We start from the raw sequence: 12,403 nt of genomic DNA, 5'->3' as shown, positions 1-12,403 counted from the left end.
GATAACAAGCATCAAAGTTTGATTTCAACCATTAATTTCACTATGATTTCAATCTTTGACATGGTCTTACTCAGTCAATATGAAAGATATCAAGGTTACATTTTCACAGAATGTTCTTTACCTTATGAAGAATGATTTTATGCAGAAAATAATAAATCACCAAAAAATTACTTTAGCTGGATTTTCACAGGCAGGGTCACAATTGTTTTGATACAAATGTGAAATGTTGCGCTGGCACTTTAACCCTGTAAGACCTGACATATATGAAATAATAGTCAGATGTTTATTGAAAGTTTATTGAAGCTTTAAAAACAAAGCTTTTTTTCAGAAGCCCGATATGAGCAAAAAAAAAAAGAAAAGAAAAAAGAAAGACAATTTGGTGCATATGCTGATATTTATATGGCCAGATACATTTGCATACATACATCTGAGACATTTATGTACTGTTAAGAGTTTTTATTAATAGTTTGAATGAGCTCATGTTTTAATTTTAAATTTAGCATTTTTACAGTACATGCTGTTGTCATTTTTATTAGATTTCATTTTAATTTTTTTATTCATTTTGTTACATTATGTACTTTATTTATTCGTTTTTTTAATATTTCTAGATCTTAAATTTAGATTCGATTTTATTTATTTTGCAGTTAGTAGTTTTTATTTACTTGTTAGTAATTTAGTTCAAACTATTCAGACTTATTTCAGTTATTTGCAAAGGCATTTAATTTCTGTAATTTATAAAAATGTCAGATTTTTAAATGGTTTTAAGAGCGTTTTTAATGTGATACTTCTGTTTTATTTTATTTTAGCTTTATTTCCATTGACAAAAATGTTTTAATACTTTCAGTTAAGAGAAGTTACATCTCAAAATTAATTCCCTTTAAATCACACCTCTAAAAAAAAAACATCAAACCTGAAAAGTGCCGTTGTTGAAGATAGTTGACCATCCTGACCTGTTCCACACACAGAACCGGATGAAGCATTCAGTCGAGGAGTGACAGCCATATATGGCAGCAATGTGTACGTGGTCTTCTTGAATATAGTGTGTGCAGTCACACAAAATGCCAGAATACATGTTGTGTGTAGACAGTGTAGGCTTGGCATTTCAAACGACTCTCGAATCTCCTCAAAGCTGCAAACAGCAAGCCAGTGGCAGCATTTGATTTTGATAATGCCGCTCATGTTTTTGTCCCTAAAAATACCCGCACACACAAAATGACTGTAACACACACATGCACGTGTGAACACACAAGCGCACACAGTCGTGCTGGTCTGTCGTGCCCCAGGGCCCTGGGTTTGGCGATGACTGTAATTAGCTGCTGACACTGTAGGTGAACCGGGCTGTAATAACAGGCTACAGCTAGGCCGCTCTTTCATTTTGACAGCAAATCCCTGGCAGAGCCGTGAGCCCAGGGGACACTCAGACATTTACACAGATTAGAGGCATGAATGACTCAAATATAATGGAAAATTAGCGCTCTTGAGTTTACTAGAACTATACAGGGCCACATTTGTAGTTAGTGATTACAATGTGCTCTGTTAGTGAAGCCACTGTGAATGTAGTTCAATTAATATTTTTTGTCTTGTTAATATATATAAAGCTGTCCAGTTTCACTAATAGTGGCAGGAATGGCGAGTTGTAGCTACGATTAAAGGACTCACACACAACACAAGAGCTTCCATCATGGCTGTCGACATTGCTGAGCAACATGTTCAGAAAGGAGAGTGCGCCATCTGATGGACAAAATGAGCGTTGCGGTTTGTGATCAATGGTGGTAGCATTTCTGTGAATGTGTTAGTATTATGTGAAAGAAATCCTTTAGAAAGCATGATTATCTTTGATTATCTACATATCTTTTTCATCAGGTTGTGCTATCATTCGCCCACCAAGAGATGGAGGAATCAGATACAGGGGTCTGACACAGGAACAGGTGTGAAAATATTATTTATTAGTAATATATTGTATTAAACATGTATATCTGTGTGGGTTTAGATGGACTACACTGCTGTTGAAAAATTTGAGGTCAGTAAGATTTTTTAATGTTTTTAAAAGAAGTTTCTTAAGCTCACCAAGGCTGCATTTATTTGAATTAAAATTCAGTAAAAACAGTAATATTGTGAAATATTATTAAAATTAAAAGTTTTAATTTTTAATATATTTTCAGATGTAACTTATTCCTGTGATCAAAGCTGAATTTTCAGCATAATTAATTTGTGTAACAAACAGAAATTATTTTAATATGCTGATTTGCTGCTCAAGAAACATTTCTGATTATTAAAAATATAGTTGTGCTGCTTCACGTTTTTGTGGAAACTGTTAGATTTATTCAGGAATCTTTGATGAATAGAAAGGTCAGCATTCAGCACAAATCTTTTGTAACATTATAAATGTCTTTATTGTCACTTCTGATCAGTTTGATATTAAAGTTAGTATTCAATTTAATATAAAGTATTAATTTCCTTCTTTCAAATAAATAATTAATCTTACTCACATCTATCTTTTGGGTGGTAGTGTATGCATTAGCGATTCAATTAGTTGTAACTGTGTTCTCTGTGTCTGAATGCAGATCCGCAGTGTTCAGGTGCTGCCGGTGGATTATGAAATCGAGTATATCTGCAGAGGGAACAGAGTGATCGTGGGACCAAAGGTCAGGAAGTGTCTCCCTGACGGCACATGGACTGACCTGAACCAGCGCAGCAAATGCTGTATGTTCAACTTCTCCCTACTCCCTATCTGCAAAGGTCTAAAATGTGCCTATAAAACAGACTTGAGTGGAAGTGTATTGTTTCCACATTTATTTATTTTTTTAGCTTTTGACATTGTGACATTTTTTTTGTTTATTTATTTTTTGTACAGTAACTTTACATGACAGCATGTTTAATCAAGTCGAGTTCATCCATCTTCACAAATAAAAATAATTAAAACATCGCTTTAGGTCAGTGATGTGATGCCATAAACATTCAGCTGGGAGCATCATGTCTTGTAAGTGCACTAAAAAAGAGGAAAGATTTAAGTCATGATGACATGCAAATGTACTATAAGAGGTATAAATGAACTCATTTTTGACTTTTAAATGTGAAATGTGAGTGAGAGATTTGTATATTTTTATTTTTATATTTACAGTGTTCATTTTAATTTTAGTTTAGCTTAAGTTTTAGTAATTTTGCTGTGTGCATTTTGTCATTTTTTATTCATGTATTTATTTGTAGCTTTCATTTTCATTTCTGTTTGATGTAATTTTAGTATTTCAACTTTAACTTATTTTAGCTGCCAAGGCAACATTTATTTTTTTCTGAGTTAAAGTTTTCATTTAATATTTATATTTAACTTTATTTCAGCCTTTTCATATCTATCTTTCATAGACTTTTGCTGCAAATGTTTCACAATCCATTGTTTATATCCATACTATCCAGACATTCAGTGCATTTGCATACAGTATGTTCATCAGGTACCAGCACATATATTTTCAAGGCTGTGACTGTCAGTAATAGCTGATTATGAGTTATTCCTGGCCATTGTTTTAGTCTGCATCTACATGCACCTTTACTGAGCACATGGCATAGTTTCTACATCGATGAGACTATTAATGTTGACAGTATTTAGTTAATTTAGTTGCTACTGTAGTGGCTCTGGCAATTTTACGGCAGCTTTTAATACTAATACAGCTCATCCAGTAAGAATTAAGTGTAATGTATCTCATAATTTGTTGAATTCATTCAAATTCAGAATACATCTGTGCTTTAATTGGGAAGAGATGTTGAAGAGCAGAGCATTTAAAAGCAGAATGTGCATTAGATCACACAAATATGTCACCAAAGCCTACCGTCTTGTCATGCTGAGTGAAAAATGCGTAAGTGATGGAGGTGTTTTGTCACTCTTTTGGTGCGTGTGAACAGTAGGAAAACTGTTTATCAGGAAACCAGATTGATCTGGTTTGCTAGATCAGCAGTCATGTGTTAAAATGTCAACAAATATGCCAGATTGTTTCGTAGCAAGTCACGCAGTGTATGTTTACCTACCGTATAAATCATAACTTGACATCTGTTCTTAATTTAAGCTGATTTAAATGACCTTATACAAACAGTACCTCAGAATGAAGTGATTAGTGATTATGGTGATGTTTGAAATGGAATATCAGTATAATTCAGAAAAACAGTATAAAAATAAATAATTTTAAAAAGAAGTTAAACCAGTAAATAAATAATGAGGTAAATAATACAAAATGTATATTCAAATAAATAAGTATACAATGCATCTAAAAATACAACACTATAGTTATTAGAAAATATATGCACAATAGAAATGAAATATTCACCAAATATTCACCAGCTGGCTTTTAAACTTTAGGATAGTGGTCTCTCGTGTGAGAATGATCATAATTGGGTGTCCATGGCATATAAGAGATTGAAAACCCCTGGATTAGTGCATAGTGTGCAGTATACACTGTTCAGTGGCTGCTATTGTGAGGAATTAATTGCAACAGTACGCAGAATACAGTGCTAAGCATTTCAGATAGTATATGCTACACTGCTGTCAAATGACCTCATTAATTTAGCATCTATTTCAGATATAAAAAATAATCATATTAAATCTGTCAAGAATGTGGTGTGCAAAACTGCGGCTGATCTGATAAATTCATCACACTAGGAAGGTCAAGCAGCATTGCATTGTGGGATATGGTATACCATGAAGTGTGCTTTGCTGTCTTATGCTTATATTGGCAGACGGAGTACAGCAGGTCATCCAGGTAAATACCTGGGATTCGTGGAATACTATGTGATAATAATAATAATAATAATAATAATTCTTACATTTATATAGCGCTTTTCTGGATACTCAAAGCGCTTTACATGAAAGGGAGAGTATCTCCTCATCCACCACATCACTCATCCATATATCCCACAATACAATGCTGCTTGTCTTAAAGGGATAGTTCAAAGGGATTGTAGAAAATGCTTACCCCCAGGGCATCCAAGATGTAGGTGACTTTGTTAACCGTTGCAGTCTGTCAGTCATATAATGTCAGTCAATGGGACCCACGGCTTTGAGAGAAAAAAACAAAACATACACAGACAAAACCAAATTAAACCCTGCAGCTCGTGATGATACATTGAGGTCTTTAGACACGAAACGATCGGTTTGTGCAAGAAACTGAACAGTATTTATATCGTTTTTTTACCTCTGATCCGCCGCACTGTCCAACTGTCCTGAGCGCGTTCACAACAGCCGGCGTGTGACGAGTCTTCTTCTTGCATTACCGCCACCTATCTCTCAAATGGACCATTGACACTCTATCTACAATCTCATTTAGGACTGTCAATGGTCCATTTGAGAGATAGGTGGCGGTAATGCACTTAAAAGTCTGTGATCTGCCATAAAGCAAGAAGAAGAACTTGCTCAGGACAGTTGGACAGTGCGGCGGATCAGAGGTAAAACACGATATAAATACTGTTCAGTTTCTTGCACAGACCGATCGTTTCGTGTCTAAAGATCTCAATGTATCGTCACGAGCCGCAGGGTTTAATTTGGTTTTGTCTGTGTATGTTTTTTTTCTCTCAAAGCCGTGGGTCCCATTGACTGACATTATATGACTGACAGACTGCAACGGTTTGAGTTAAAAATCTTTGTTTGTGTTCTACTGAAGAAACAAAGTCACCTACATTTTGGATGCCCTGGGGGTAAGCAGATAAACATCAAATTTCCATTTTTGGGTGAACTATCCCTTTAACCTTCCATTTCCAGTGTACATAATTTGCATGATACACTAATGTTCAAAAGCTTGGGGTCTGTAAGATTTTTGTATGTTTTTGAAAGAAGACTCTTATGCTCACCAAGTTTGATTTTATTTGATTAAAAATACAGCAAAAATGTTAATATTGTGAAATATTATAAACATTTTTATATTTTAAAATATAATTTATTCCTGTGATGCAAAGCTAAATTTTCAGCATCATTACTACAGTCTTCAGTGTCACATGATCCTTCAGAAATCATTCTAATATATTGATTTGATGCGCCAGAAACATATCTTGCTATTAGTGTTGAAAACAGTTGCGGTGCTTCATATTTTTATGGAAATTGTGATACATTTTTTGTCAGGATTCTTTGACGAATAGAAAGTTCAGAAGAACAGCATTTAATTAAAATGAATATTTGATAGCATTATAATTATCTTCACTGTCACTTTTGATTTGATGCATCCTAGCTGAATATCTCAGTGACCCTAAACTTTTGAACATTAGTGTACACTGAAGATACTGAAGAACAAGCAAGAGTAGTATGCTTCTGAACAGAGCTGAACCATTTTATTCTTTTGAGGACATTCCTAAAATGGCAGTTTTGTCAGATTTAGCTAATGTCTGGATAAGTTTTTCAGCAATTTTGTCCCCAAAAGTAAGCTAGGTCAAGTACACGTGCACACATACACACACACAAACAAAAACCATACCAAAATAACTGTCAATTCAAACCTTTAAACTGTCCTGTGCTGCTTTAAATTGGTGTTGACACAAAAGCATTGATGCATTTGACATAATCACTGCCTGACGCAAATATTAAGTACTACAGATGGCCGTTGAGCATATTGTGCATTATATAATTGGTCTCTCAGGGCGATACGTTCTGTTCTTGCCATCTTTTCATTGCTGACAAGATAAAAAATGAATGGTAAGACTGCATGCTTTATAAAGGTAAAGTAAGGTGATACAAGGTAAAGTCTAATTAATCATGTAAGGGAAACTTCCATTCCAGACTGCTCTCATGAAACATAGATCCTAAATGAATACAAACCACCTTTTAGCATCATGCCAACACAACAGTTTTGAGGTTTTGTACAACTGACCCTCTGCTGTGGTGTGTGTTCTCGTCAGTGCTGCCGTGTGCGCGGGTGTGGACGTCTTTGGAGAACGGCCGCGTGACAGTTCACCCTCCAGGCCCAGCGGTGGAGGGCACAATACTGCACTACAGCTGTCTGGAGGGTTTCATCCTGGTGGGCAGAAACAGCACTCATTGCACTAAGCTGGGCAAGTGGGACTCACCCAAACCTGTCTGCCACTGTGAGTGCTAGTGTGTTTGTTTTCTTTCAAACTCAGGCCAATTTTATATTTTAATCATTCCCAGTAATTCTGTTATTCTCTTTCTCCTGTGTTCTGCCTCTAATGTAGTTGACAGACATTATACAGGTAAGAATGTTTTTGTATTCTTATGTATGATAAAACCAGTATTGTAATTATTGAGGAGAGATTGTTACTTTGCAATAAACTGAAACTTTATAAAAGGACTAATTATCTGGAAGTTTCCCAACAGACTAGGCTATAACTGCCATTTCTATGTTACGCCAAATTTCCTAGAAGTGAAGATTTTGTCAATTTTGTTGCACACATTTGATTGAAACCCTCCTTTTTTCCTCACGTGAATTAAATGCGCTACTTGGACAGATATATAGGTAGTGTTATCTGTGTATAGGTTATGTGATCTTCAACATTTCTTTCTTAAATGTTTGTTTGTTTGTTTATATAGCACAGTTTAATACAACTCACGTTGCCCAAAGTGCTTCACAGTCATAAGCTAAGAAACACAAGAAGATAGAAAAACATACACACCCACAATCACATAAACAATAACCCATTTAAAAAAGCTCTCCATTTGTATTTAGAAGATGTTGTTTTAACATAGCTTTGAACATGGGTAAGGATTTGGCAGATCGAATAGATTTGAGGGAGGTCATTTTAGGGCCTGCTCGAGAAAAAGCTCTTTCACCTCAATGTTTACATTTTGTCCTAGTAGTGCAAAGCAGTTGTTGATTTTCTGATCTCAAGGATCTAGAGGGGGTGTAGATTGCCACCATACTGGACAAATACACAGGAGCTAGATTGTGCAAGGCCTTAAAAACAAATATGAGGATGTTATAAATAATTCTAAGTTGTACTGGCAACCACTTTAATGAAATTAATAACGGAGTCACAGATTCACATCAACTCCATAATAAAGGGAATTACAATAATCCATTCGAGAAAAGACAATGGCAGTAATTGCTTTCTCAAAATCTGAACTGGATAGAAATGGTTTAGTCTTAGCTAACAGACTTAAATTAAAAAAACAAGATCTCACCACAGTATTAATTTGCCTGTCCAACTTTAAGTCACTATCCTTGTCAGGCGTGTTGTGTTTTGTCTTGTGTTTCCCTCCCTCTTGTGCCCATATTTGGAGTTTTCTGTTTCCTGTTCTCGTTTAGTTTCATTATTGGTTCATTTGTGTCTAGATGTGTTTGGTTATTATCTCTTTTAGTTTGATTATTTAAGCCCTGTGTGTTCCTGAGTCTAATGTCCGGTATTGTACGTCAGTGAGTGCTATGTGTGTTCCTGCCTGTCTTGTATCCCTGTGTAAGAAGATTCAAGTCTGTTTATCGCAATTCTCCTGCGTGCTCCGCGTTCCTTGCTCCTTGCTCCAGAACAGTAGCATAACTGTGACAATCCAGAACAAATCCCAGATTTTTTACACTAGATTTAACAAAGCCAGTAAAAGAAGTTGCATTCAAGCACTGAAGCACATCATGCTTTCTAGGGCTAAGCACAATAACTTCAAAAAATTTGCAGCCATCCAGTCCTTAACATCGTGTAAGCATGCTGATAGTGCGTCAAGTGAATTTGAATTTAACTCTCTCACAGGCAAATAAATCTGCGTATCATCAGCATAACAATGGAATGATACTTTATATTTCCGAAAAATAGCCCCAAAGGTAGCATATAAAGGAAGAAAAGAATTGGAGCAAGAATTGATCCTTGTGGGACTCCCCAAGGAAGATGTAATCTAGAAGAATAACAGCCCCCAATACTAACAAAAAAAGATCTGTCCGTGAGATAAGATTTAAACCATTTAAGCACATTACCTTTTAGGCCAACCCGGTGTTCTTAGCGGTTAATTAAAATCTCAAGGTCCACCATATTTAATGCTGCACTAATGTCAAGCAAAATTAAAATAACATTTTCGCCATTATCCAGTGAAACAAAGATGTCATTTAACACTTTGACCAACACTGTCTCAGTGCTGGGCTTAAAACCTGACTGAAAGGGCTCACCAATTGAATTCACAGTGATATGCGCTTGTAATTGCTTAAAGACCACTTTTTCTGAGACCTTGGCTAAAAAAGCTAAATTTGAGATGGGTCTGAAATTATTAGGATCCTCTATTGCCAAATTAGGCCTCTTTAATAATGGGAGAACTGTAGCATGCTTAAAATCTGCTGGAAAGGTGCCCTGGCTAAGGCATTTGTTAATTAGGTTCAACACCGTGGTCCCTACACTAGCAAAAATCTGCTTAAAAAGACGAGGTGACATAACATCACCTTTAGATGAAGAAGGCTTAAGATGTACAACAATATCCGCCAAAATTGGAAGGATAATATGATGGAATGATTAAATCATGGTCAAACTTTTTTTTCCCCCTCCTAATCAAGTAATAGATATATTGGATCACTTGTTATTTCCATTTTCATATAAAAGCTGCAAGATTTGTTTTTCATCCACTTTTTAGAATAAATGTAATTGGCATCTACGACAGGTGGGACATGTCCCCACCACTTTTTGAAAACCATTGAAAAAATAGCCATGCAGAAGACTTATAAAGCAAAGTAAAAGCATCTCGTTCTTCATAATTTAATTCATCGATGTAACAAAATACATTTGTGACAGTCAGAGAGGCCTGATCTATAAACCTTGTTAGACACATATCAGGATTTATAAACAATATCCAACGTAATTATGTGCAGCCCCACTCACTCTGGACCATACACACTCTTTTATTGTGGGATCGAGTTAAAATAAACAGAATGCTTTATATTTGCATGTATAATATTGTATTTAAATATACTACTCTAATGAATGAATGAATGAATGAGTATTGCACACAAATTACATTAAATAATTATCCAAAAGTTACTAATTCTATACATTTAAAGCATAAATATGGTTGCACTGCTTTTAGAATAGACATACTGTATGTGTTAATGACAGCAAAGATTGATTGGCTGTGAAAATTCTGCCTAAATTGTGTTCTATGCAGAAATCAAGAGTCTGAGTGCAAGGAAAGTATTTTTATCTAAATAATGATCATTGATGTGCACTTGATTCAGAAGATGGCTTAGCAAAATGCATACATTGCCTGACCCGTTCCACACTTGCTGTACCACTGCGACACATGTGCTGCTGGTGTTGTGCGGTTACTGTACATTATGCATTCAGTCACGAACAACAACCAGAAAATTCCCACAAATGAGTGAGAACTGACACTGAAGCCTGATGTTCCGTACAATTAAATTTATATGTACATATTTCCTGCTTCTATCTACCTGTTCAGCGCATCCAGTAAAGGGAATCAATGCTTAATGTATATGTTTGTCATGACAACTTCACGCCCCCCATCCCCCCATAACTTAGTCCCCTCCACTTTTTAGGACAGATATGCCAATGCTTTTTAGCAACGATGTATCTAAAAAGAGGTGCACTTAATTGTACTGACTCTGCACTGAGTGTACTTTGAATCTGTACTTGCAGGTAATATTAAATGATATTAATAAAATAAAATACAAGGCCACTTAAGTGTACTTAAAGAGAGTACACTTTCATGAATGTGTTTCTTAAAACCCATAAGTGCACTTTTTAAATTTTACATAAACAATTTTTACTGTAAAGTACATTATTATATGTACATTATTATTATTATTATTATTATTATGTAAAGTAAATTATGTTTTAATTTGTTGTTGTGCTTTAAAGGGATCATGAACTGAGAAATCTAAATTCCCTTGATCTTTTGACATATAAGAGGTCATTGTACTATAAAAACATCCTGTGAATTTCAGAACTCAAATCTTTCTCGTCAGTCTAAAAACAGCTTATTTTGAACACAGTCTGCCAAAACGACAGCTTGTGGAAACATGGGCGGTGCTAGGGAGGGGCTAGCAGTTGCTCCAGCACCCCCAAGAAAGACCAAAGCACCCCCATAGCACCCCCCATACATAAAAAAATATGAAATAAAATAAAAACATTTGACTCCCATGCATAACTCATGCAATGCAATACAACATGACGTGATTTGCAGTCGCACATCTCGTAATGTCATAGCATTTTATTTTAAAAATGGATTGGTTCCTTGTGCTAAGTACGCCTGCACCGACTAGAGATTTTTTCTAGTCAACTTGTTACACATTTATATTAAATTGATTAATATAATAACCTACTAAACCATCCTTTAATATATTGGCATTTAGGCATAACCTATTCCACGCTCAAGGGCGCGCACCGGCAAAAGTAGTGATTATGAATGCATCGGGGGAAAGAAGACATTGTAATTATTTATTACTAAACTAGTGCTTTCTTAGTCAGTGTTGGCTGCAAAGATGAAGTTGCCAAATGCAGACGCTGACTGGCCATCTCCACAGTAGGCTAATGGACGTGCCTTTAATAGAGAAATGCACCTTTTCATACAGACTACATAATTAGAGAAGATTTGTTTTTTATTTGAATTGGTGGTAACACTTTATTTTAGGGTCTCTTAACTAGTTGCTTATTAGCATGCATATTACAAGAATATTAGCCATTTATTAGTACTAATTAAGCACATATTAAAGCCTTATTCTACATGATCTTATTCTACATCCCTAACTCTACCCAATACCTAAATTTAACAACTACCTTACTAACTATAAATAAGCAGCAAATTAAACATTTATTGAGGGAAAAGTTGTAGTTGTGAATAAGTGTTCCCTATTATAAAGTGTTACCGAATTGGTTTATTTAATAGTAGACATTTCAAGATTTCTATAGATTTATTTCTTATGTCTGTGAGCCGGTTCATTGTTGTGACGCACTCCATTCATGGAGACTGCATGAGACGACACAAATTTCATATCCAAAAATGATGGTGTATTTTAAGTTCTTTCCGCAGGAAAAAAAATGCATGGGATTGCGCAGGCACCTCCGTGTCATACAGTAAGCACCATAATATATAAAGGTAAAAATAATACCCTGTTTTGGTCATATTTCCTATTAATCGCCCAGATTTTCAGAAAGATTGAAACAAAAAAACAATGCTGTGCCGACTATATTGGATCCTACAGTAATTATATGATATGTATTGAATTATTTATGCGTTTTTGACCTAAATCACAGCAATCCATCTGTGAAGGACGTAGACTGTCAAACATACACAACTATTAGCTAATCATAGCAGAGGGCGTTTACTTCCGAGTCTACAATCCGAACCACGCCTGTTCAAACAGAGCGTTCTGATGAGGGGGTTAAAACAGTACAGAAAATAGCCTATTACTTCTAAGTTTTTTGATGTAAAAATGTTGATAGCATTATAAATGGACCTCAGAGAACAGTACAAAATAAAAAACAAAGGCAG

General features: G+C 35.3%; 1 protein-coding gene across 8 annotated transcripts in view; it reads left to right on the top strand.

Annotated features, from left to right (window-relative positions):
* gabbr1b (gamma-aminobutyric acid (GABA) B receptor, 1b) overlaps positions 1–12,403 on the top strand; it is a 125,710-nt gene that overhangs the window by 39,985 nt on the left and 73,322 nt on the right. For all 8 annotated transcript variants that reach the window (XR_009267393.1, XM_058754318.1, XM_058754317.1 and 5 more), the window contains exons 3-6: positions 1,864–1,928; positions 2,565–2,703; positions 6,868–7,053; positions 7,162–7,179. Coding sequence is in view for 7 of the 8 variants with exons in the window: in XM_058754318.1 (XP_058610301.1) it covers positions 1,864–1,928; positions 2,565–2,703; positions 6,868–7,053; positions 7,162–7,179 (408 nt within the window). In the remaining variant the exon portion in view is untranslated. The remainder of the gene's footprint in view (positions 1–1,863; positions 1,929–2,564; positions 2,704–6,867; positions 7,054–7,161; positions 7,180–12,403) is intronic.

Source organism: Onychostoma macrolepis, chromosome 19 (assembly GCF_012432095.1).
Source record: "Onychostoma macrolepis isolate SWU-2019 chromosome 19, ASM1243209v1, whole genome shotgun sequence".
NCBI lineage: Eukaryota > Metazoa > Chordata > Actinopteri > Cypriniformes > Cyprinidae > Onychostoma > Onychostoma macrolepis.
This window is presented reverse-complemented; position numbering and strand designations above follow the sequence as displayed.